This window comes from Erpetoichthys calabaricus, chromosome 14 (genome assembly GCF_900747795.2).
Source record: "Erpetoichthys calabaricus chromosome 14, fErpCal1.3, whole genome shotgun sequence".
NCBI classification, from domain to species: domain Eukaryota; kingdom Metazoa; phylum Chordata; class Cladistia; order Polypteriformes; family Polypteridae; genus Erpetoichthys; species Erpetoichthys calabaricus.
The window spans coordinates 80,108,242-80,134,601 of NC_041407.2; the positions used below are offsets into that span (position 1 = coordinate 80,108,242).

The 26,360-nt window shown below is 38.4% G+C and overlaps 1 protein-coding gene across 1 annotated transcript; it reads left to right on the forward strand.

Annotated features, from left to right (window-relative positions):
- The first annotated feature begins 3,134 nt into the window (after window positions 1-3,134).
- Window positions 3,135-25,677, forward strand: pdik1l (PDLIM1 interacting kinase 1 like). Its single transcript, XM_028819060.2, has 3 exons — window positions 3,135-3,255; window positions 19,844-20,148; window positions 23,300-25,677. The coding sequence occupies exons 2-3, from the start codon at window positions 19,864-19,866 to the stop codon at window positions 24,038-24,040; spliced, it is 1,026 nt and encodes a 341-aa protein (XP_028674893.1). The 5' UTR covers window positions 3,135-3,255; window positions 19,844-19,863; the 3' UTR covers window positions 24,041-25,677.
- The last annotated feature ends 683 nt before the right edge of the window (window positions 25,678-26,360 follow it).

Sequence of the window (26,360 nt, forward strand, 5' to 3'; positions counted from 1 at the left end):
CTGGTAAGGGGAGAGAGTTAGCTGATATGATGGAGAGAAGGAAGGTTGATATATTGTGCGTGCAAAAGACTAAATGGAAGGGGAGTAAGGCCAAGTGGATTGGAAGGGGATTCAAATTGTTCTATCATGGTGTGGATGGGAGGAGAAATGCGGTAGGAGTTATTCTGCAGGAACAGTATGTCAAGAGTGTTTTGGAGGTGAAAAGAGTGTCAAGCAGAGTAATGATTATGAAGCTGGAAATTGGAAGTGTGATGATAAATGTTGTTAGTGCATATGCACCGCAGGTTGGATGTGCAATGGATGAGAAAGAAGATTTTTGGAGTGAGTTGGATAAATTGATGAGCAGTGTACCCAAGGGACAGAAAGTGGTGATTGGAATGGATTTCAAAGGGCATGTTGGTGAAGGGAACAGAGGAGACGAGGAGGTGATGGGTAGGTATGGTGTCAAGGAGAGGAATGAAGAAGGTCAGAGGATAGTGGATTTTGCCAAAAGGATGGACATGGCTGTGGTGAATACGTATTTTAAGAAGAGGGAGGAACATAGGGTTATGTACAAAAGTGGAGGAAGATGCACACAGGTAGATTATGTGCTAAGCAGAAAAGTTGATCTGAAGGAGACTGAAGACTGCAAAGTGATGGCAGGGGAAAGTGTAGTTAAGCAGCATAGGATGGTGGTCTGTAGGATGATGTTGGAGATCAAGAAGAGGAAGAGAGTGAGGGCAGAGCCAAGGATCAAATGGTGGAAGTTGAAAAAGGAAGACTGCAAGGTTGAGTTTAGGGAGGAGGTGAGACAGGCACTGGGTGGCAGTGAAGAGTTACCAGACAGCTGGGAAACTACAGCAGATGTAGTAAGGGTGACAGCAAGAAGGGTGCATGGCATGACATCTGGAAAGAGGAAGGAGGAAAAGGAAACCTGGTGGTGGAATGAGGAAATACAGGAGAGTATACAAAGGAAGAGGATGGTGAAGAAGAAGTGGGATAGTCAGAGAGATGCAGAAAGTAGACAAGAGTACACGGAGATAAGGCGCAAGGTGAAGAGAGAGGTGGCAAAGGCTAAAGAAAAAGCGTATGATGAGCTATATGAGAGGTTGGACACTAAGGAGGGAGAAAAGGACCTGTACCGATTGGCTAGACAAAGGGACCGAGCTGAGAAAGATGTGCAGCAGGTTAGGGTGATAAAGGATAAAGATGCAAATGTACTCACAGGTGAGGAGAGTGTGTTGAGCAGATGGAAAGAGTACTTTGAGAGGCTGCTAAATGAAGAGAATGAGAGAGAGAAGAGGTTAGATGATGTGGAGATAGCGAATCAGGAAGTGCAACGGATTAGCAAGAAGGAAGTAAGGACAGCTATGAAGAGGAGGTGGTATTGTATGAGGAAGTCAGGAGTGGCAGAGAAATACGTAAGAGTTGTACAGGATATGTACGAGGGAAGTGTGTCAGTGGTGAGGTCGGCGGTAAGAGTGACGGATGCATTCAACGTGGAGGTGGGATTACATCAGGGATCGGCTCTGAGCCCTTTCTTATTTGCAATGGTGATGGACAGGTTGACAAACGAGATTAGACAGGAGTCCCCGTGGACTATGATGTTTGCTGATGACATTGTAATCTGTAGCGATAGTAGGGAGCAGGTTGAGGAGACCCTGGAGAGATGGAGATATGGTCTAGAGAGGAGAGGAATGAAGGTCAGTAGGAACAAGACAGAATAAATGAGAGGGAGGTCAGTGGAATGGTGAGGATGCAGGGAGTAGTGTTGGCGAAGGTGGATGAGTTTAAATACCTGGGATCAACAGTACAGAGTAATGGGGATTGTGGAAGAGAGGTGATAAAAAAGAGTGCAGGCAGGGTGGAATGGATGGAGAAGAGTGTCAGGAGTAATTTGTGATAGACAGGTATCAGCAAGAGTGAAAGGGAAGGTCTACAGGATGGTTTGTGAGATCAGCTATATTATATGGGTTGGAGACGGTGGTTCTGACCAGAAAGCAGGAGACAGAGCTGGAGGTGGCAGAGTTAAAGATGCTAAGATTTGCACTGAGTGTGACGAGGATGGATAGGATTAGAAATGAGTACATTAAAGGGTCAGCCCAAGTTGGACGGTTGGGAGACAAAGTCAGATAGGCGAGATTGCGTTGGTTTGGACATGTGCAGAGGAGAGATGCAGAGTATATTGGGAGAAGGATGCTAAGGATAGAGCTGCCAGGGAAGAGGAAAAGAGGAAGGCCTAAGCAAAGGTTTATGGATGTGGTGAGAGAGGACATGCAGGTGATGTGTGTAACAGAACAAGATGCAGAGGACAGAAAGATGTGGAAGAAGATGATCCACTGTGGCAACCCCTAACGAGAACAGCCGAAAGAAGAAGACTGTTTCGAGGTTGCTGATCGTGAATATGATATTTCTGATATTTGATAAGCATGTGGAGTATTTCAAGGTCAGTAATTTCTAATATGATGTGGTTTTTGATCCTTTACTTGGCATCTAGACCTCTATGGATATCTTTTAGACAGTGAAAATGTACAAATTTCTATTACAATATTGAATATTTAGACATCAAACGTCTAAACTGAAGCACTTTGTTAATATTTTAAATATATGGCATAACTATTTTGTTTATTATGTACTTCTACCTTATAATGTAAATCATTACATTTCTTATAAACAATCCGATTACGTTTACGCTAATTCAAACTTTTTTTAAAAAAGTTATAGTCCTGGATGGAGGGACCATTATGCTGCCAACAGTTGTATTGTTTTTCGAAGCGTGACTATATAATCATTAGTCACTATTTTTAAACTTGTTTTAACTACGAGGGTTTCATCCCCTGAAACTGACCATCTTATCAGACTCCCCATTGTATTCGCGAGTTTGATGTAATGTCAACTAGGGTGAATCGAACGCTTCGACCCAGGATATCATTGAATCAGAAAGAAAGACTGAATGATTTCCGCAAGCTGCCCAGATTTTTGGCAGTTGATTCCACAGAAGTATAAACTCCATCGAGTTTCGACGAGGCTCACCACAAAGCCTGTGCGATGCGCCTTCTACGCACACAGCAGGGATGCAACTCTCGCTTCAGTTTCCAGAGCTTGCTGCTCGGTCTCGAGTGTAGTTCGCGCGAAAGGGGGCGGAGAGAGAAAAATCCGCGAGCGGGAGCGCGCACCTAGATTGTAGAGCAGCTCGAGAGCAGTCTATAATGGCTGCCAGAAAATCGAAAGCGCGAGAGAAAAGGCTTAAATAAATCAACCAGGACACTAACAGAGGTAAGTCTGTTAGTTCGTGATTGCTGCTGCTATGTGTATGGTGTTGGCTGTTTTGGTCCGAGGCTGTTACGCTGTGTATCGCCCGGTGGCCGGCAAGGAAGCAGGCATTTACGGCGGTGTCCATTCACCCCCTCCAGCTGGCGTCTCGTCCGTTGTGTGTCTCCTGCGTGCGCTGGGGGCTGGGAGAACAGGCAGCGAACAGTCGGGAATAGCGTTTAAAATAAGAATGGCAGGCTCTCGGAAGAAAGGGGGAAGTGAGGTCCTCACTGGGGGAAGCACGCTGGCCTTGTGCGCCGCTCTTTGTCGCTGCGAATCACGCCTGTCGTCCCATTGTGCCCAGCCTTGCGGGGTGAATAGTCCAGTCCCGGGCATCGCCGGCCTGGCAGTTCATCTTCTATGGCAGCGTGCTCTGTGGAGGCGCCGCAGCTACCCAAACACGTGTGGCGGATAACTGTGCTCCAAAGGCCACCCAGTTGCTTCACTCTCATTTTAAGATATGTCGAGCGGTGCTGTGGATAGGAGCTGTCAGGCTTATGAGGCTGCCTTTTGCGTCCGCTGTCAAAATCAGCATGCCGTCAGCAGAAGTGAGAGAGGCGGCATTGTGCCGTGTGCCAAGGGACAGCCGGGTGGCCGTGGTTCGTAGTGACAGATCAGTCTTGGAAAGGTGCGTTATAGAGAATTGAGTTTGAGAGAAGTGCAAGTGGCAAAGCAACATCCACTATGAGTGAGTGCCGAGGCTGTTTATGTAACTTGCTGTAAAGACGCGCGGAGATAGGGGTCTGTCAAAAAGTTGACTAATCTGCGAATGAGACACTATTGAATGAAACGAATAAACGACTATTGCACAGCAGAAAGTGGTATTGCTGATTATTAGAAACTAAAGGGCTACGTAATGAGACGTGCAAGTCAAAAATAGTGCCGATTCACCGAAAAGCTTCTCTTGATGTTGTTGTTGTTTGAAATAAGCACGTTGCTTCTCAGGTCATGTGAGAACTCGCGTTACTCTGTCAGTACGTTAGTAGACCACTGCTAGAAAAGTCCTGACATACATTGTTAGGGTTCAGTCTAGTGTAAGTCTGAGCGCAGAGAAAGTTGGAACAGTCTTTGTACTAACTGGTCCAGGCGGTCAGTATTTATTTTGTCCACTGAACAAATTTACGTTGTTATGCCACAGTTACAGATGATACATCCAGTTTGAATTATAAACTCTTTAATCTCCTGAGTGATCATATATACTCGAAGAATAAACAAAGATAGGTTCATTAAGGGGCAACAGGATTCCGCTTGTGCAAGGTAATACGTAAAGATCACACTTCACATTAAAACATGAAAATAAGATTATTTCATAATTTCAATTAGTGTAATTCTATGAAGTACTTTCTTTTTTTTTATAAAGCACCTAGTGACATTCAGCAGCTTCAGTGCTACAACAGTGTTTTGTAAATGGAAGAAAAAGATTCTTCTTTTTAAATATATAACAGCATGGTGGAATAATAACCAAACACTAGTGCTGCCATTTAACAGTAGTGGCAGAGGAGTTTCCCCAGTCCAGGGTTGGGACTGCTCTCCTACCAATCAGAGAGATTTACAGCGCATGGCAAAGGCCACACAGTGGGTCATTGGGACTGAACTACTGAGACTGGACAATGTCTCAACACTTGCCAGTTACATAAGAAGGCCAGTAGCATCACTGGTGATCCTACACACCATGGGCACTGTATGTTTGCCCATTTACCATCTAGCAAATGCACAGGACAATTTGCAAAACAGCATTTTTCCAAGAGCTGTTGCCATCCTCACTCCTAGTCTACTCTCTCTTGGTATATGAGCTTTAGGTATTTAACTATTTTAGTATCTTTTTGTATTTCTGTTGTACTTTGTATTTAGCATATTTCAACCCTGTATTATCTGGTACATTGTGTTTTGCATTTTTTCTATTATATGGTGTATTATATGGTTATAATTTCATTAGAGGACTGTTGCCACATAAATTTTCATTGTGTTACATTGACAGTATAAGTATTTTATCCGCAGTACTGCCCCTCAAAGTTTCGTACAGGATTAAGGAGGTGTGATGGTAGATAGAGGGACGGCTGGAGAGACATGTAAACATCTGTTACTTCTTTTATAAATTATTTTCATTTCTTTAGGCAAAACACCAAATGGAATATTTAATTCTGCTAAATTGATCTTAAGAAAACTATCAAAGAAGTTTTTTTCACATTAAAGAATTCTTATAAACTGTCTTTCTCCAGTCTCAACTAACATACAATAAATTATAATAACCTGGTGTTATGCATATTTTCCCATTATCTGCAGTTTGATTTCTACTGTACATTTTAAAGTAATAACATCTGCTTATGGTTATTAATTATATAATACCCTCAATGGAGGAGATGTATTTAGCCTGGAATTCCTAGTAACATCAGTTGCTATAGTTACAGTGTGGCACTTCTGCCATTAGGAGCAACAGAGACTGAACTTTTAAGAGGGAGGGGGATAGCTATTAGTAATGATGATGTCTTCTCCTTAGTGAAAGCATTGTCTTTCTACTCCATCCCAGTAGGGTAATAAGTGAGAAAATTAGCTATGCATCCGCATTTACATAATTGTAATGTAAATATCAGCAAGACATAAATATGGTAGTGTTCAGGAAAATTGCATTCAGCGTTATATGTTATTTCAAGGAATTATATGGTACAGCAGAGTCAATGTAATATTCAAGTACTGGAGTATTGCTACAACCCCCATGTGCCCTATGCAGTTTTCCCAAGTTTTTCATTCTTTTATCTTCATTTAGTGCCTTGTTAGTTAAAGGTTTCACATTGTCATTAATGCTTAGTCTTAAACATTATTTGATGTACAATTGCATAATATATGAAAACTTTTCTGTTTTCTAGGCATTATTTTAATAATTGTTAAATTAAGTCATATACATTTCTGGTATTTTTTGTAGTATTACCTTGTAAAGAATTAGAAATACTTTGTTACTGTACTTGAGTATGTTTCTACTTTACCTGAGCATAATATTTTCTGTTCACTTTTACTTCATTATATTCAAACACAATTGACTACTTTTACTCTGATATATTTTGCTGGATAGATTTCACTAATAAAGTGTTAAACCAAAAAACAAATGGGCTACACAAATACACCCAATACTTCACTCAGTCAATCATCTAAAATACAGTCTTTCCCAGCTTCAGGAAGATTTGCACATATTAAGTATATGGGACGGTTTTCAAATGTGCACTACTGGCGTGGACACCCGGTGGTCTTGGTAGTCATTTTAAGTACACCTCACCACAGCCTGTAGAGTTGTGAAGGTCTGGATGTTGGTAATGTGCAATTCCAGTTGAATTTATTTTCACAGTTGACGCTGCCAAATGGGGCGAGGCTAGTTAGGTAGGGTGCAGTGAGGTGCGCTTGTGCGTTCACATACTGTTGTTCAGTCACCTTGTTGTGTAGTGCTCATGTATTCCCACATTATTGTGGTATCATGGCTAAAAAAAACAAATTGCGAACTACTTGGAAAAGCCAAAAAGCCTTTCATTTGAATGTGAAAGTAGAAGTGATAAAGTCCAGGTAAGGCGCTTTATTAAACATTATGTAATAAAGCACAATACCTTATTAGGGATTGTTTTGATGACTAATGCTATTATTAAATTAATTTTGCCAATTCCTATGAAGTTCAGCATTATATGAATAAAACAGAGGTCATGTTCATGTTAAGAAAATTCTCTTTATAAAGAGATTTCCTGGAACAGATTAGCTCCATTTTAAAGCCTGTGCTGCTTTCTTGTTAGTGTCTACCCCAGTGAATTAAAATGTAATGATTAAGATGTGTGCTTAACTGAATGTCACTACTTCAAATTGTAGTTTCTTGGCTCATTCTTTGGTGATTGTAGTGCATGCAAAACGAAGGTTGCCTGAATTAATAATTTTTTGACTACATATAAAACAGAGAGATCCTATTTACTTGTACTTTCTATACTTGAGACACCTAATATCAGATACTTTAAAACTTCTACTTGAGTAGTTTGCTTATGAGAAAAGTTTACTGTTACTTGAGTTACTTTCCTGAAATGTAACTCTACTTTTACCTGAGTACGATTGTTGTGTACTTTATGCCATACTGTGAACATTCACTATTCAGTCACAAGTACATTTTGAGTGACTGTGCCATTGAACTGTGGAATTAAACTGGAGTCCCAGGTAAAAACCCATGTATCACAGCCCGATTTGGAATCAAAACCTAAGCCTTTACCAAAACTATGTTTTTATTTTTTCTCCTATTACATCATAAGGCATTTCCATGAAAACACTCTCACATTCTAGGCAAATATATAGTCATCAACTAAGATAGCCTAGTAGCATGCATGTCTTTAATGCAAAAAAAAAAAAAAAAAGAAAGAAAACACGTGAGCATGGGAATTAAATCATGGTCCCTTAAAATGTATGGCAGCAGTGCCAACCACTGACACTCTAATTATGTTTTTATACAATAAATTATCTTTTATATTCAGCCATCAGAAGAAACATTAATCTATAACAGTCATTGTCCACTTATTTATTATTCTATTTTTTGGTAAAGATTTTTAAATTATTGTATTTTACCTGCTCTGCGATGGACTAGCAACCTCTCCAGAGTTCGTTTCTGCTTTGTGCCATCAATGGTGTGGCTGTAGTCTACAAACCACCACATGAATCTATATTTGAATTCACAGGTTTATAAGATGAATTATTTTTGTCAAGATTAAGACATACCTTTTTCTCTTTTATTATTTCCAAAAGAAGACTATGTCTTATGTTCAATGTTGTCTTTACTTTTATTATAATTCAGCTGTATACACACTCATTACACTAGCAATAGGACTGTAAGACTCATATGCCCAATGTCATGCTTGCTTTCTGAAGAACAACATATCCCCAACCCATTATCAGGCCATTAAGAATACCCAACATGGAGTCATTAGGTTCAGTTTTTCATCAGATTTTATATTTATTGGGAAATGTTAACTGAGTTATCTGTGCTTTTTTTTCTTTCCAATTCATCAGATGGCTGAGCATACTTGGTAATATAATTGTGAATGTGAGAAGCAAGGATGAGACATAATGAGTAGTTGTGTAACAGTTAAACTTTAACCAGCAGTGGTTTAGATAATAAGTTCATTGCGATAATATATTAAATGCACTTTGTAATTCCATGCCGCTGTCTAGAACACAGCATTTTATAAACTAAGTATAAGATACTTCAAATGGTCTTAAAGCTACAGCATAAGAAAACTGAATGTCCATGGGTATATCAGTCAATTTACAATCTGGTGATATTCCACATTAATATTTTATGTTGTCCTGTTCAAGGTTAAATTGGCATCAGGGTTGAATTTGTTATGGTCTTTAAAAAAAAGTAAGAAATATAAATACATTTTGGGGTTAAAGCCAAATTCCTTGCAGTTTTTGAAATACTCCTAGTTTACTAATCATGTTGTCCACGGGTGAAAAGTACAAATTTCAGTCAACATCATCTTCTTTCAGCTGCTCCTGTTAGGGGTTGCCACAGCGATCATCTTTTTTCATATCCTCCTGTCCTCTCCTCCTATATTATAGTAATATGCACTAATTAGAGATCTTCAAAAAACACCTAAACAAATGTCCATGATTTTTATGCTAACTGAAGATTTCATGCTGTTCAATTTGCCAGTAATATTCACTGCTATGTACAGTGCATCCGGAAAGTATTCACAGCGCATCACTTTTTCCACATTTTGTTATGTTACAGCCTTATTCCAAAATGGATTAAATTCATTTTTTACTCAGAATTCTACACACAACACCCATAATGACAACGTGAAAAGAGTTTACTTGAGGTTTTTGAAAATTAAAAATAAAAAAACAGAAATCCCATGCACATAAGTATTCACAGCCTTTGCTCAGTACTTTGTCGATGCACCTTTGGCAGCAATTACAGCCTCAAGTCTTTTTGAATATGATGCCACAAGCTTGGCACACCTGTCCTTGGCCAGTTTCGCCCATTCCTCTTTGCAGCACCTCTCAAGCTCCATCAGGTTGGATGGGAAGCGTCGGTGCACAGCCAATTTAAGATCCCTCCAGAGATGTTCAATCGGATTCAAGTCTGGGCTCTGGCTGGGCCACTCGAGGACATTCACAGAGTTGTCCTGAAGCCACTCCTTTGATATCTTGGCTGTGTGCTTAGGGTCGTTGTCCTGCTGAAAGATGAACCGTCGCCCCAGTCTGAGGTCAAGAGCGCTCTGGAGCCGGTTTTCATCCAGGATGTCTCTGTACATTGCTGCAGTCATCTTTCCCTTTATCCTGACTAGTCTCCCAGTCCTTGCCACTGAAGAACATCTCCACAGCATGATGCTGCAACCACCATGCTTCACTGTAGGGATGGTATTGGCCTGGTGATGAGTGGTGCCTGGTTTCCTCCAAACGTGACGCCTGGCATTCACACCAAAGAGTTCAATCTTTGTCTCATCAGACCAGAGAATTTTCTTTCTCATGGTCTTAGAGTCCTTCAGGTGCCTTTTGGCAAACTCCAGGCGGGCTGCCATGTGCCTTTTACTAAGAAGTGGCTTCCGTCTGGCCACTCTACCATACAGGCCTGATTGGTGGATTGCTGCAGAGATGGTTGTCCTTCTGGAAGGTTCTCCTCTCTCCACAGAGGACCTCTGGCGCTCTGACAGAGTGACCATCGGGTTCTTGGTCACCTCCCTGACTAAGGCCCTTCTCCCCCGATTGCTCAGTTTAGATGGCCGGCTAGCTCTAGGAAGAGTCCTGGTGGTTTCGAACTTCTTCCACTTACGGATGATGGAGGCCACTGTGCTCATTGGGACCTTCAAAGCAGCAGAAATTTTTCTGTAACCTTCCCCAGATTTGTGCCTCAAGACAATCCTGTCTCGGAGGTCTACAGACAATTCCTTTGACTTCATGCTTGGTTTGTGCTCTGACATGAACTGTCAACTGTGGGACTTTATATAGACAGGTGTGTGCCTTTCCAAATCATGTCCAATCAACTGACTTTACCACATGTGGGCTCCAATTAAGCTTCAGAAACATCTCAAGGATGATCGGGGGAAATAGGATGCACCTAAGCTCAATTTTGAGCTTCATGGCAAAGGCTGTGAATACTTATGTACATGTGCTTTCTCAATTTTTTTATTTTTAATAAATTTGCAAAAATCTCAAGTAAACTTTTTTCACGTTGTCATTATGGGGTGTTGTGTGTAGAATTCTGAGGAAAAAACTGAATTTAATCCATTTTGGAATAAGGCTGTAACATAACAAAATGTGGAAAAAGTGATGCGCTGTGAATACTTTCCGGATGCACTGTATAGTGCTTTGCAGTCCTGAGATGAACAGATACAGTGTCAAGATGTTATGCAAATAATGAGAATGAACCTTGTAGAAGGTTGGTGAGCATAGATGGAGGCAGACATCTTGGCACCTCCTAAATACATTAGTGAGCCTTCTTGGCAATAGACAAGATGTTTTGTACCCACTTCAGTTTATTAGTAATTGTGACCCCAAAAATGTTGCTAATATTCCCCATAAAATCCACTCAGATTTTGATAGAAGTATGGGCTTCCTCCTGCTTACTAAAGTCTATGGTGAGTTTATTAGCTTTGGTGACATATACTGGTGCCAGACAAAATCTCTCCAGTAGTTATAAGGCAGGGGTTCTTAACCTTTTGATGACTGCAGACCCCCAGTGGATTGTCCAATATGGTCCCATACCCCCTTTACTAGACTGTCGAAATAATCATCACCAGTCCTTATATTAGTTGCCAGAGTATGATTTCCAAATATGTCAACAGTTTGAATTTACTGTACTTTAGATGTGGATAGCTGGGAAGAAAACATGAAATAAAATCGTAAGCATTGATAACTTTTTCATATTTGTTTACAAAAAGCAAAATTAAAAAATGACAAATATACAAACAGCTACAACTATTTTACAATATAACTTTGATTCACCTGCTTCAGATTATAAACCAATAATTTTACTTCTTACAGTTGAGTATTACGCAAAAGAAGAAAACAAACTTAAATGTGCAAGTTTTTTTCAATATCTCAATCACATAACACAGACTTTCACTAATCTAGTGAGCTATTTGCTGTTGTTTTTGTGCAATCAAAGCATGGAATCAGGGTACAGTTACAGACAAAGCTACTAGCATGTCATCTGACACATCAAGTCGATTTCTCCACTTTGATTTCAGATTTAATAATGCAGAGAATTCTGTTTCACAGAGATACGTAGTTGTGAAGGGAACCAAAACATTCATTGCCAAGGTTGAGTAAACTGGGATTTGCTCACACCAAAACTGCTTGCCATCCAGCCCAGCCCTTTTGAAATTAGCTTTCATTCTTGGATCTTCTTGGAAGTCAATGAAATCATCCTTTGCTGAATAGTTATCACTCAATCTATATATATCAAATGAGAAAGGGTTCCAAATGATTTTCGACTTCTTGAAGTATTTCTACAGGTAGTGTTTTACCATCTCCAATAAGGATATTGTCAAGGATTGGATAGTTTGCCAGGTTTCCACTTCAAACATGGCGATGCCAGATAGGCAATTGCCTTGCAAATGCAACAACTTTTCCCCTGGCTTGAACAATGTCCACATCCCTTCCCTGCATTGATATGTTCAAATCATTGAGGAGACAGAAAGTATCAGCCAAATATCCCAGGCTAACAATAAAATGTTCATCTTCAAAATGATCAGCTAGGGGGGATTTTTGATGCTTGAGTAATTCAAGAATTTCATTCCAAAGTTCTACTACACTACACGAAAACACGGCCACGACTCAGCCAACATACCTTTGTGTGATACAGTAACACACTGTGTTCCGCTCCAGTTTCAACACAGAGTTTTTGAAATAATCGATTGTTCAATGCACGTCCACGAATAAAGTTGACTGTTTGCACAAGTATTCCCATCACTTCTTTAAGTTTCTTTGGCAATGTTTTGGATACCAGAGCTTGGCGATGTAGAACACAGTGTGTACAGAGCACATGTGGAGCTTTCTCGTTGACCATAGCAACGAATCCAGATTTTTTACCAATCATGGTAGGAGCTCCAGCTGTACAAATAGACCCAATCAAATCCCATGCCAACTCATGGTGATCAAAGAACGATTGGATCAGCTTGAATACATCAACTGCTTTGGTTGTTGTTTCAAGTCGTTCACAGAATAAAACCTCTTCCTTGATGTTCTTTTTATGTACATAGCGTACAAATACAAGCAATTGACTGTGGTTTGAAACGTCAGTTGATTCATCGATCTGCATGCTGATTTTTGCAGGACTTTGTTTAATCTTGCTGACAACTTGGGTTATTATGTCCTGACTCGTGTCTTTAATTCTCTGGTGTACAGTGTCGTTGGACAAGGAGAGCTGACTCAATTGCTTCACGGCATCCTCTCCCAGCATGATTTTTGCCATCTCCGGCGCACAAGGTTTCACGAGGGTCTCCCCAATCATGTGAGGCTTCTTTTCTTTGACAATCATGTACGAAACTTTATAGGATGCTTCCAAAAATGATTTTCCAGGAGCAGCAAACCCATATGACGAAAGAGTTGCGTTCTGATCATAACGAACTCTTCTCAACTTAAAAGCATCAATCGATGTACCAACATGATTACTGTGTTTGCTTTCCATTGCTCATTACCAAATTGCAAATCATGCATTGGGGTCTTTCAGTTCCATCTCATTCTGTCACACTGGTGAAGCCAAAACCAACATATGAATCATTCTGCTTCCGTTTTTTGACAGTCGACATTTTGCAGAAAATCTGTAAAAGGAAAAAGAAAAAGTGCAAAAAGCACTATCTACACAACGGTAGTCAAATACAGAATGAATAGCGGCACGCAGTCGCCACCTTTATATACAATGCAAAAAACGCTTCTAGAGTCTTCGAGATACGTACATTGCCAATAAACGAAGTAAATACACGCTTGTTCAGTAAATATACATTTATTAAATTTAAATATTAAAATTAAAACATTAAATTTAAATTTAAAATTTAAAGTTGTAGTAAATACACACATGTAAAATTAAATACAAGCATTTGCAGGAAATGTCGAATGTTCTCGAAGATTCTGTTGTGTTCCATTCACGTACTACCCAAGTGTTGGGGGTGGGTGGTATGACCAAAATTCTATATCACGGTATTTTTCTAAATTATCCTATTTTTTTCTCATGCTTGAGTGGATGTTAACCACATTTTTGCACTGCAATTACTGCAGTAGACTGGCTAAGAATAACCTATTCCACTGTTATGAGAATTGTACATTGTACAAAAAAACATTTTAATGTGCACACAAGTATTAATACAGGTTTGCATGGCCCCATAAAGTGATAGTTTTCAAGGGGGTGGCACTAATGAAGAGAAGGAATCACATTGCATGACAGATGCAGTCAAAATATAGAACCTTTTTATTGAATAAATTTTGCAAAACTTAAAACTATAATTTTGACAACATATTTTCAACCATCCAAAGAGGCATTTAGACTTAGTCAAATTTCCAGAGGTGCTTGTCAAAAGTTGTATTGCACTGAACATGTCTTAGAAAAGGAATAAATAGTAAATATTTTTTGTAAACCAACTACACTTTCTGTTAATGTTAACCATCTCTGTCCACTGACACGTTAAAGTGACTTTTTAAACAACTTTACCATCATTAAACTGCATAATATTTAAACTAATAAATAATAGTATTATTACTGATAGTTGCACTATTACTTCAATACTTCAAGCCCAGGTGCATTACACAGTATTCACCAAATTAAAGTAAAATAAAACAAGTGCAACTTGGTGATGACATCTTTACCAACTGAACCATCATTTAGGCAAACTGCATTAATATGGACCTTGCTTCAAGCTAAGATATATAAATAAATAATAAAACTGCAACTTGCATTTATAATGCTATTTGTGGTATAGCCCAACGGAATCGTATTAGGGCCATGGTGAAGAAAAAAAAATATGGACACAGGGAAGAAAAAAACAAACTATATGCCGAGAATAAAGTTGACATGTTGACTTTATTCTCGACATTTCCACTTTAATTTTGACACTTATGTCGAGATTAAAGTCGACATTTCCACTTTATTCTCGCCGTTTATGTTGAGATTAAAGTCGACATTTCCACTTTATTCTCATAGTTTATTTTATAATTAAAGTAGAATGTCATAAACTAAACTTCATCCTAAAATAAATGTTTAATTTACTAGATTTTCTCAAACCCCGTCATAAGTTAATGCAGCACATTAAATGCTTTGTGTTAAGTGTTCCCCGACCCAGTTGTTAATCACTACGCTTCTTAAACTGACTTCCTCCGCACTAAGAGGAGGCGCCAGCAGCAATCACCGCACAGAATCCATTCACTTCATGATATTCCTGCTCTCTGAAAATTTAGAATGCTAAGATAAATACTTGATATCATTTTCATGATGAAATGCATTAAAGCAGGTATTAAACATGTACGGTGGTGTGGCGGTAGTGCGGCTTCCTCGCAGTAAGGGGTCCCTAGGTGTATGTTCAGTGTAGAGAACTTTATGGCTGGTGTGACGAGGCTCCAAAAAACTGGATGTATGAATGGGTATCGCAAAGGTTTAACTTAAATATTGTGTAAATGTTGGGTTTGTAATCTGGTGGTCGGAGACACGAACACAGAATTCAATGGATGTTCTTCTGAGCGGGCTTTCTTTATTGCATGCGTGCTGTCTGTCAGACGTACCAAAACACCAGTTCCTATCCTTCCTTTTTCTTTCTTCACATAACCAATTACCACACGATAAATGTCTTTGTGAAATTAAAACTAGTTATAAACTTAGCCTACGGAGTGTTCAGAACTTTAAAAATATCTTCGTTAAACATGTTTAATTATGCCATCCATTCAGGGTTGCGCCCATCCCAGCAAGCATTGTGTGCGAGGCAGGAGGAAATCCTGAACGAGTCGCCAGCACATCGCAGGGTGAATACAAGCAAAACATACACTAGCAGGGTCAATATAGCATAACAACCCCACATCCTACATGACTTTGAAAGGAAACTGAATCATGCCGAGTAAACCCACCAGAAAAACATGCAAATTCAAGGCAGGGTAACACCCGAGACACCCCTGCTGCAAAGCAGCAGTGCAACCTCCACACCGCCGTCCCCCCACATGATTAATACATGCTTTAATGCATTTCATCATGAAAATGATATCAAGTATTTATCTTAGCATTTTAAATGTTCTGAGAGCAGGAATATCATGAAGTGAATGTATTCTGTGTGGCGATCGCTGCGGCGCCTCCTCAGTACAACAGGAAGTCAGTTTAAGAAGCATGTACCGATTTAACATGGCTCGGGGAACACTTAACACAAAGCATTTAATGTGCTATATAACTTATGATGGGGTTTGAGAAAATCTAGTAAATTAAATATTCATTTTACAATGAAGTTTAGTTTACGATGTTCTACTTTAATGACAAATTACGAGAATAAAATCGACATGTCGACTTTAATCTCGTCATAAGCGACGAGATTAAAGTGGAAATGTTGAGAATAAAGTCAACATGTCGTCACACTATTACACAGTACCCAGGTACATTACACTGTATTGAAAACAAATAAAACAAGTATAACTTGGCTTGCAGTATTATCCAGTAGTATAGAAACAGTATTTACACATTTGAACGTAATGGTCCACATCCGACCTTTTAAAACCAGAGTATCTCCAGGCAATGGACATGACTCCTTTTTTTCGGCAAAAGTTCTTCTGTGTCAACATGTTCAATTTTGTCGTCGGCTTCAGTTTCGGAATGTACTCTGTCCATTTTCACCGCACAATACCTACACTACCACTACCTATTTAGCGGTGTAGCTTTGAAAAAGAGCCCCGTGCGACACCTCTGTGATTAGCGGTGCAGCAGTGAAAAAGGTCCCCACTTGAACAGTTTCCTGCTGCGCCATGTTCCGAACGTCATTTAGGCAATTTAAACCGGTGTTGCGGTATAAGAAAAATCCATATCATAACAAAAATAAAAAAGTTTTCGGTATGAACCGGTATACTGCCCAGCACTACCAAGTATAAATTAATACATTAAATAAAATAAATACCAGTACTCAGAGATCAAGTCCCATGCCCCCAGCATTTGGTTCCCATACCCGATACCCCCGGTTAAGAACCTCTGTTATGAGGCAAATCCCTTACAAGTAAGTTGTCTAAAATCATTGTTGGTGTTGGTCCTATGATGGCACCAACCTCTCTCGTAAAATTAAAATTAAAAAAAAGTATGTGCAGAACCTGTCTAAGCTCACTAGAATGTGTTTAAAAAAACAATGCAAAAGATAATTATGTGAGAGAATGATAATGCTTAATTATCCTGATCTAAAGAGAAAGAGATAGAAACTAATAAAATCAACACAGAAATACTGCAGATGATTTGAATCAAGTCAGCTGTAAACTTGTATTAATAAACAATAATGAACCCTCATAATCCAATTCAGTGTGACAGGAAGCCAGTGCTAATTCCAGTAGTACTTGGCACAAGGCAGGAACAAACCTTGGAGAAAGGTGCCAGCCCATCCTAAAGCCCACTCTGACAAAACTAGATACTTGGTTCACACTAAGGACCTTGCATCTCTATGAAGCAGTAGCACTATTTTTAATATTATTGAATTAAAAAAATAAAGTTTTATGTTTGCACATTGACTGTGTATCTGTGTGTGTATATGTATGTATGTATGTATATATATTATGTATGTCTCTGTGTATGTGTGTGTGTGTATATATATATATATATATATATATATATATTTTTTTTTTTTTTTTTTTTTTTCTAAAAAAAATCTTGACAGACGAGACGTGATCTTCTCGGAAGACAATTTGACATCCCGCAAAACAAGGCAGTGAAACAACATTTAAAACAAGTTCACGGACATCTAACCTAGCAGTTGTTGGAATGCTTTTGACAGATGCACATCATGTGCTCCCAGCTCTTAAAACAATGACAAGCGACAAGCAGAACATACAGCTCGCCAGCAGCAGCAAGCCAGCAGATGATCTGACCGCTTCTCCTTAGTGTGTGTTAAGCCCCCAAACCCACCTTTCACAACGCAAGCAGCAGAGACGCAAAGTGGCAAAAGGACAGCTGCTGTACAGACTTTTAAATGATCGATTTGCAGCATGACAGCAGCAGCAAAAAATCAGCAGATGATTCGACTGCTTCTCCTTAGCGTGTGTTCAGCCCCCCATTACAACAAGAGCGGCAGAGACATGAAGTGGCAAAAGGACAGCTGCTGTACAGGCTTTTAATTGATTGACGTGCAGCGAGACAAACAGAACACGCAGCTCACCAGCAGAAGAAAGATGGCAGCTGAATCGACGGCATCTCCTTAGCGTTTGTTCAGCCACCCCTCCCCCCCCATCACAACGCGAGCAGCGTTATATGTTCTGCGAGAAGTTTTAAAGTAAAAGTGAAAATAATGCATATGTAACAATTCCCATGAAAATAACAATCTCTTTAAATTGTATATCCGATATCCGGTAAACCAAACCCGGTGGCAGGCGAGCGTAGAGAGCAGGGGACGGAGCCCCCTAGCATGTGTGTGTGTGTGTGTGTGTGTGTGAGCATCTCTTCACCCAGTCATTCCCTGACTTTCACTCCATGTCAATGAACCACCGTAGTCCGTTTCTCCTTAACACAGCACCAAGTCTTTCCCTCAGCTCAACATTTATCTTCCTCTCGCTTTGTGATACATTGATCCCTCGCTTTATCACGCTTCGACTTTCGTGGCTTCAATCTATCGCGATTTTTTCTCATACACGCTTACGTCACTACGTGTGCGCTTTCTGAGAACTTTTATCTAAGCCACACGATGGCTCCTAAACGTGCTGCTTTTTCTAAGCCTTCTGACAATGAAACTAAGCGCTGGAGGAAGATGCTTACTATCCAGGAGAAGGTGAAACTCTTGGATATGATCAAAGATGGCAATACCCTACAGAAGCCTCCTCACGCATATGAAAAGACAGAGCCAGCAAGTGGCTATCAAGATGTTCTTCAGCCGCGCACCCAGACACCCACTGCCTACTCCTAGTACTCCTTCAGCGGAAGAAGACAACGACGCACCTGCTGAAGATGCTGTACCACCTTGTCATGCTTGGGTCAAAGATTTGCACAGAGACACAGGAGGTTGTAGAAAAAAAATTACTTTATTCAAAGCACTGCAAACAAACATTTGTCTCTTTTCAAAAGTTTAAACGTGCTCCATGACAAGTCAGAGATGACAGTTCCGCCAGGAGCAGAGAATGTCTGAGAGAGAGAGAGAGAAACAAAACAACCAATTCCAAAGCTGAGAGGCGCTGCACAATACTTTTAAGTAAGCGGAGTACCGCGTGAGAGGTTTATCGCGTGTTATAGCGCAAGTAAGAAGGGTAAGGAGCAATGTGAAGGTAGACTGTCAGCTGTTTCGGGGGTTTTCCCAGGGGCGTCTGTGTCCTCTGAGGGTGCGATCAGCGCTCCAGCTTACAACCTAAAGACTCTCCTACTGAGCTCGTGCCTTCATAGGTTAGTGGTTGTGTGTAAGAACTGTGTGTGTGTGTGTGTGTGTGTGTGTGTGTGTGTGTGTGTGTGTGTGTGTGTGTGTGTGTGTATAATTAAATGTACAGTACAATAATAATAATATATTTGTAACGCCTAATATGTCTTTTTTTCTTATTTTGTAAAATATATTGGGTAATACGAGTGTAATGGTGACTAAAGGGTGTTATTTCATGTCTAGAGGGCTCGAATAATGTTAAAAAACGTATTTAGAAGGTCGTAAACAGGTTTTCTATACCCTAACTGCGAAAATATTCGATTTATAAATAAAGAATCCTACTTCGCGAAAATTCATTTATCGCGGTAGAGTCTGGAACGGATTAACCGTGATAAACAAGGGTTCGCTGTACTCTGCACACATGTCTGATGATCCCTGTTCTTCGGGCTTAGTTTACATCATTCTGTCCACTAAGTTGAAAAGTTAAAATCATAATGTTTTGTTATGGACAGTTGTGAAGTTGTGGTACTCATTTTTTATACTTTCTGACAATAGAAATTTGAAGAAATTGTTTGGAAAATATAAAAATAAAAACTTTGGTCTTTTAATATAATAATTTACTAGGTGGCAATCAGTACAATGTTGTTTTTTTTTTTCCTTTAAAAAACGTCAAGAACATTTGTTATCTAGTTATTATTAGTTATAAGAAACATCTCCTTTTCAAAATGTTACGTTTTATTGGTGTTGCTGGTTTCTTTTCCTTGACAGATTTAAGAATATTTTATTTTCTCACATATGTAAATTATATTGTAATTAGACATGCTATTGTAACTGAACATATTTGGCAGACAAAGATGAGTTTTCCTTTCCACCTTTAAGGAGATGGTCCTTTTATTATTCCCTCTTTGTTATCTCTGCTGGCTTTTTGCAGGAAGTGTTTTGTTTTAGAAACATTTAAACACACTGTGGTATTTTAAATGATTGTCATTAATGTTGTAGCGTAAAGAAAAATAAACTCTTGACTTTACTTTTAGCTGCATCTGATGGTGTGAGGATGGTGAGCAGTCAGCCCAAGTATGAGCTGGTTCAGGAGGTGGGGCGAGGAAGCTATGGTCTCGTTTATGAGGCTGTAGTAAAGAAGACTGGGGCTCGAGTTGCTGTCAAAAAGATAAGGTGCCATGCTCCAGAAAATGTGGAACTTGCACTCCGGGAGTTCTGGGCTTTGAGCAGTATCCAGAGTCAGCATCCAAATGTCATTCATTTGGAGGAGTGCATATTACAGAAGGATGGCATGGTGCAGAAAATGACACATGGATCCACTTCATCTCTTTATTTAGAGGTAACATTTTCAATCATTTTACTATTACTGAATTTATGACATATATGGCTGGTATAATATTCATTTTGCCATTTTGTACAGATTTTGACAAGTAATTCACTGTGTATTCAGAAAGTACTCAGACTCCTTCCCCTTTTTCACATTTTGCTATGTTACCATCTTGTACTAAAATCATTTAATTTTTTCCAATATCACAGAACACTCAGCACCCAAGAATAACACGGTGAATACAGGATTTTAGAAAGTTTTGTGAAATTAGTACTAATAAAAAACAGAAATAATTTAGATATATCAACTAAAAAATGGTATTTCCTTTCTGTATTTTAATTTAAAATTGTTACACTTTTAGTTCATGAAATATACCATTGAAAAGATGCAAATTAAAATTTTAATGGTTTTGATTAGTTAAACAGTGGAACAGCATTGTATTTTATTTAAGTTTGAATAGGAAGAGTTAGTCACACAATAATTGACTTTTCTGAAACTAATAAATATGTTGACAGCAATCATAGAGAATTGTACCTTTTAATTCTTGATTACAGAACCTCTGCAGTACATTAAGATATTTTTAATGGCCTGTTAGTCACTCTGTTGCTTTGCCGTGGCAGGAAATTGGCCGTCTTCCCAGTTTTTTGTGCTTAAATGTGTTTCTGTGCACGTTTTACTGAAAGGCAGCAATTATTTGTTTATGTAGACAATGCTTTTTTTTTGTGATGGCTTTTCTTTCTTTTTTTTTTTTTTTTTTTTTACAAAAGAAATGTTGCTTCAGTTAACATTCTTTTATATGCAATATGCACTTCTGACCTTTTATCCTTTTCTATAGTATTCTCTAGTTCAGAGTTCATTCAGCAGCAGTTCCGAATGGGCTCACTTATAACATGCAGTTGCTTACTTTGCTTGATCTGTTTTGCATTTTCACACCCATTAAGACCACGTGAATTTTAAGAAAACATATTTTTGAAAGATGCTTTTACAATATTTCTAATAATTTTGATATATTTAAATTTATTTATATGAGTAATATCTGCCTTAAGGTATTCTATTCAATTTAAATTTCCTCACCATTAGGTTTATTTTCTTGTTTACATATTATTTATTAGTTTACATAGATGACTTCATACAGTTTGGGCATGATAATATTTTAAAAGTAAGTAATTGAAAGCAGAAATACCAAAGCAGTTTGGTCCTACATAACCATAAACTAGTATTTCAGATGGAATAAGTTGATGGAGATGAGCTTTTTCAACACCATTTCCATGGAGTTTATTCTAAAATGATATTCAATGGGTAGAAAATACTGAGTCCTGTTAAGTTGATTGGTGTTACCAAACCACTACTTATTCTGTGTGCAGCCCTTAACATCTGTGCAACAGAGTCAGCCCATGTTCCTTTTATGTTTCTCCATTACAATTTACCTTACATTGCATGTTGTATTGTTTTATGAGAGCAACACAGCAATATCTTTGCACGGATATTATATACAGGTATGGTTTCTTTCAATGGGAAGAAAAGGATTTCTAACAAGGATGGTCCCAGTTCATAAACGTAGAAGTAGAAGTGTTGGCATTCTATGTTAAGAAAGCAATACAAACCACTGCTTTTAATTTTAAAAATTTTCCTCACTTATTGTATACCGAAGGAAAAAGCAGTGTATGCAGCAGCTAAAGTTTGGTGTAAGCTGTATGTTTTTTACATCAATTAAAAATAGCTAGCCATGTTAATAGTAATTTTCATACAACTTCTACTTGGAAGTCATTCATTTCTTGGTAAGCATGAAAGGGTGCTTGTTGTCATTTTAGCCTTGTGAATGGGAGTTTAGATGTTAAACTTATGAGACAGATCATTAAAATTCCCATTACTGGAACATTGTATGTCATACATTTTAGTTAGAATTTATATATATGGCATGAATGTGCATGGTAAAATTTTTAAATATAAATTTGTCAGTGTTTTAGTGTGACATACTAGTGATTGCCAAGTTTTTTGGTATTAATGCACTTTAATGTGGCTTGTTGGTCTTTTGCTTGGAATATAACATAGTATGCTCCAACATGTTTTGTTTTTCTGTCTCTAATTTTAATTTCTTAACTTTTTTTCAAAATTACACTATTCATCAGTTCATACTGTTAAATATATCTGCATCTAACATAGTTCATTAGGTGGGGGTTACATTTTTTCTAATAGTCCTCATTACTTAAATAATTTTCTGAAATGTTAATGCTCATTTGAGGTTCATGGAGCACCAAACAAAGCCTTTTTTGGCAGCACTGAAAGCAGGGCTGGGATGAACCTTGGGCACTGTTCCAGTCCATCACAGGGCCCTCTTATGCATAAACACACTCTTGCACTCATGCTGGGGCCAATTAACCCAAGGAGCGCATTAGAGGGGATGTAATAGAAAAACCAACACGGACCTGGAAAACCTGTACAAACCGCACATTGGCAGTGACAGACAATGAATGGGCATGGGATTCAAACCCAGAGTTCTGAAGTTCAGTGGTAACCATTTACTGTACAAATTAGATAAAGCATAGTATTCTAACATTGGCATGTTGGGCAATTAAAAGATTATTTTGTTAGTCAATTTGTTGTGGCAGCCTCCAAAAACTCTTTATTTTCTATACTTGTTCTAATAAGCATTGATGCCCCCAGAGCAGTGTAGTTTTTGTAGTAAATACACTTAGCTAATATGTAAGGAATGAAAAGTGAAAAAACATCAAATAAAGTAGAAGAATGTCCATAGAACTGAAATAAAAGGTAAAAGGAAGACAATAATGCAGTTGTCTATATAGTATACAGTAAAAGGACAGAAATGATTTACCTATCCTTTTTATAAAAGCAGTGATTGCAAAACATTCTAGATACTTCATAGTACCAATTCTATCTAACAGCATTTACTGTATCTGTAATATATAGAGGTATATAAAGATATATGGGTATATAAAGACACATAACATCTTTGGGGGCAGACAGTATCCCAAGTATAAGTCTTGATACATCTTTCCTATATTGTACTGTAAGATTTAAATATCATCTGTCAGTATGTGCTACAGAATAAACAGTTGTGGTAAGAAAGATCCTATTAAAACGTTGTCTTTGAGTAAAGTATAACTATATTAAAACAGGATTTTATTATGTGTTTATTTTACAGTTGGTGGAAACATCATTAAAAGGTGAAATTGCTTTTGACCCCAGAAGTTCATATTATTTGTGGTTTGTGATGGATTTCTGTGACGGAGGAGATATGAATGCTTACCTGCTTTCCAGAAAACCAAACCGCAAGACAAACACCAGCTTCATGTTGCAGCTAAGCAGTGCCCTGGCATTTTTGCACAAAAATCAAATTATCCACAGAGACTTAAAGCCAGACAATATTCTGATCTCACAAAGCAGGACTCCCACAGGGGTACCTGAGCCCACTTTAAAAGTTGCTGATTTTGGACTGAGCAAGGTTTGTTCGGCTTCTGGCTTAAATCCTGAGGAGCCCGTCAGTGTCAATAAATGTTTCCTTTCGACTGCTTGCGGCACAGATTTCTATATGGCTCCTGAAGTATGGGAGGGACACTACACTGCCAAAGCAGATATTTTTGCCCTTGGGATCATAATTTGGGCCATGCTGGAGAGGATTACTTTCATTGATACAGAGACCAAGAAGGAATTGTTAGGGAGCTATGTAAAACAGGGAACTGAGATTGTGCCTGTTGGGGAGGCGCTTTTGGAAAACCCCAAAATGGAGCTACACATACCTGTGAAGAAGAAAAGCATGAATGCTAGCATGAAACAGTTAATTAAAGAGATGCTGGCTGCAAACCCCCAAGAAAGGCCAGATGCTTTTGAACTGGAGTTGAGACTAGTAAAAATTGCATGCAAAGAATGTAACTGGGATACGTGATATCCAAGAAATACAGAAACTTGTACACACAACCATTGATTCATTTTCTTTGGATTTTCTATGGAATGCAGATGGCCGAAGTGTCAACATGCATATGGGAACAACAAAATCGGGTCTCGAATTGCCATCTTATTGTATTGGCTCACATAATTTAACTTCTTTTGTTTCTTGAGTTGGGCTTATTTAAAAAGGACAAGTTTTCATTCAGATTCAATGCTAAAAGATATTGCAGCAAATTTGAAAAACTTTGCTACCCTATTAACTGTGAGGACCAAACAAAATAGAATTTGCATGCTGGAAGTGCAGATAAATCTACCATTTACAATAAAAGCGCATAAGCACATGCCATCGACAACATACCTTAACAACTACACTCTCAAATCTGCCTAATCCAGTTCAGGGTTGCAGAGGGCTGAAGCTATCCTGGTAACATCAGGTAGAAGGAAGGAATCAGCCTGTCACAGGGTTCCAATCCATCAAAGGACCCACTCACACACACACAAAATTTAGAGTAGCCAATTAACCTAAGCAGCTTGTTTTTGGAAATGTGGAATGAAAGCCTACACAGACTGGGAGGGGAACTTGTAAACTCCAACCAGTTGGCATTCCATCACCTGAGGACGGTGGCACTAAACGCTCCACGACTGTGCAACTAAGCTCTACTGTAGGAATCGCTAAATAAAGTACAATTAACAGCCATGCTATCATTTCACATCTTACTTTGTACTTGTTAAAGTTGTAATTTAATGTACATTGCACATAAAGCTGTAGAATACATTCTGAACAGTAAGTGGTCATCTTTCTAAAATTGGAAAGTACATTTCTTAATTTCAATGAAGCTATCACAGCTTGAAAAAGAACAATGTCCATAATCCACACTCATAAGTGTTTGTTTGGAAGGCAGATGTTATTCACCCCAATGATTTTTTCTTTTTTGGGGCACTGGCTTTTAAGTGCCATTTTTACTTGTGCAGTTAGTGATATGAAAATTGATAGTATTGCGATAAATGAATCACAGAAACATTGACATCTGATTAAACTACTCCATTATCATAACTCGGGCAGATTATGAGGGTCTACAGCCGTGTTGTCAATAATGTCTACCCATATTTGTTCACAAACCTGAACAGTATGACTGCTGCCAAATACATGAACATTGTTTTTAAATTTGGATGGGAACAAAAATGAAAATGTGAATGCTGTGAACCGATATGGGATGGGAGAAGGTCACCATCTTGTTTTACTTTCATTATTTATTTGAACACTAAATGAACTGCCATGAAATTAACTGGAAAATGTGATATTCACTAGAAAGCTGCCTTTCACTTTGAAGTGTTTTAATCATGCTGCATAACAAATATTTTTTTCCACCTTTAATGAAAGGAGCAAGATTTATTGCTTTGTTTCTCCTTCTGCTTAAATACCTTTTTGTTTAAGATTGAACATACCAGGCAGCAGGAAAGCTGCTAGTGTATATATGGTGCCACTGTTTCTTTTGTTTTACCGAAAGATGGTATTAAATTATAAACAGAAAAATATTTATTCTTTGCAAAAACAGCCTTATGGCCTTACAGGAGTATTTGAGATGTAGCATTTCTCAGTACTCTGCATTTTGTTATTTAATATTGTCAGTCTGTCGCAATCCTTGTATTCTGTCCAGCTTTGCTTTCTTGATCAGTATTATGACAGGTCGTTTCCATTGCTTTCAGCTCACGGCTGAAAATAAAGCTGTAGTTGCAATACTGTAAAACTTTATTACTTAATCATCTAAAACACAAGCTTGCAAAGCTCCTACTTTTAAATTTAGTTTGCACAACGGTTTTAAGATACTTTCTAAGACCAACAGGTAAATAATGCCTATTGCCATGCCTATTGGTAGTTGCAGAGACAATTAGGGTTGTGATGGGATTTTCATAATGGTTTGTTGACTTTTAACAAATTGTATAAAAAAATGACCATTTAACAATGCTAAAAACACAGAGTTTAATTACTGAGTGTTCAAAATCAGTATTATGTTTTAAGTGGATAAAGAATGCTTAAATTCCCTGAACAGAATGTTTGCTAATGCTTCAATCCAGAAAATAAAAAAACATTTCCATTAATATCTAAACAATTTCCATTTAAGTTATTGTATATATCATACAGGTAAAAGGAAGTACAAATGATCATACACCAGTTTTGAAAGTTCCTAGTAAGTATAATTTAATTAATTTTTCCCTTATACTAATCTGTATTTTTTCAGACTTGGTATGAAGTTGTGCCACTATTCCTTCATACATTTTTATCTCGGTATGTTGTATTTATGGTTCATAAAAAAATT

Coding starts and splice junctions, on each gene's coding strand:
- pdik1l (XM_028819060.2), top strand. CDS start 19,864: ATGGTGAGCAGTCAGCCCAAGTATGAGCTGGTTCAGGAGGTGGGGCGA. Junction 20,149..23,299: donor CTTCATCTCTTTATTTAGAG/GTAACATTTTCA, acceptor TTTATTTTACAG/TTGGTGGAAACATCATTAAA.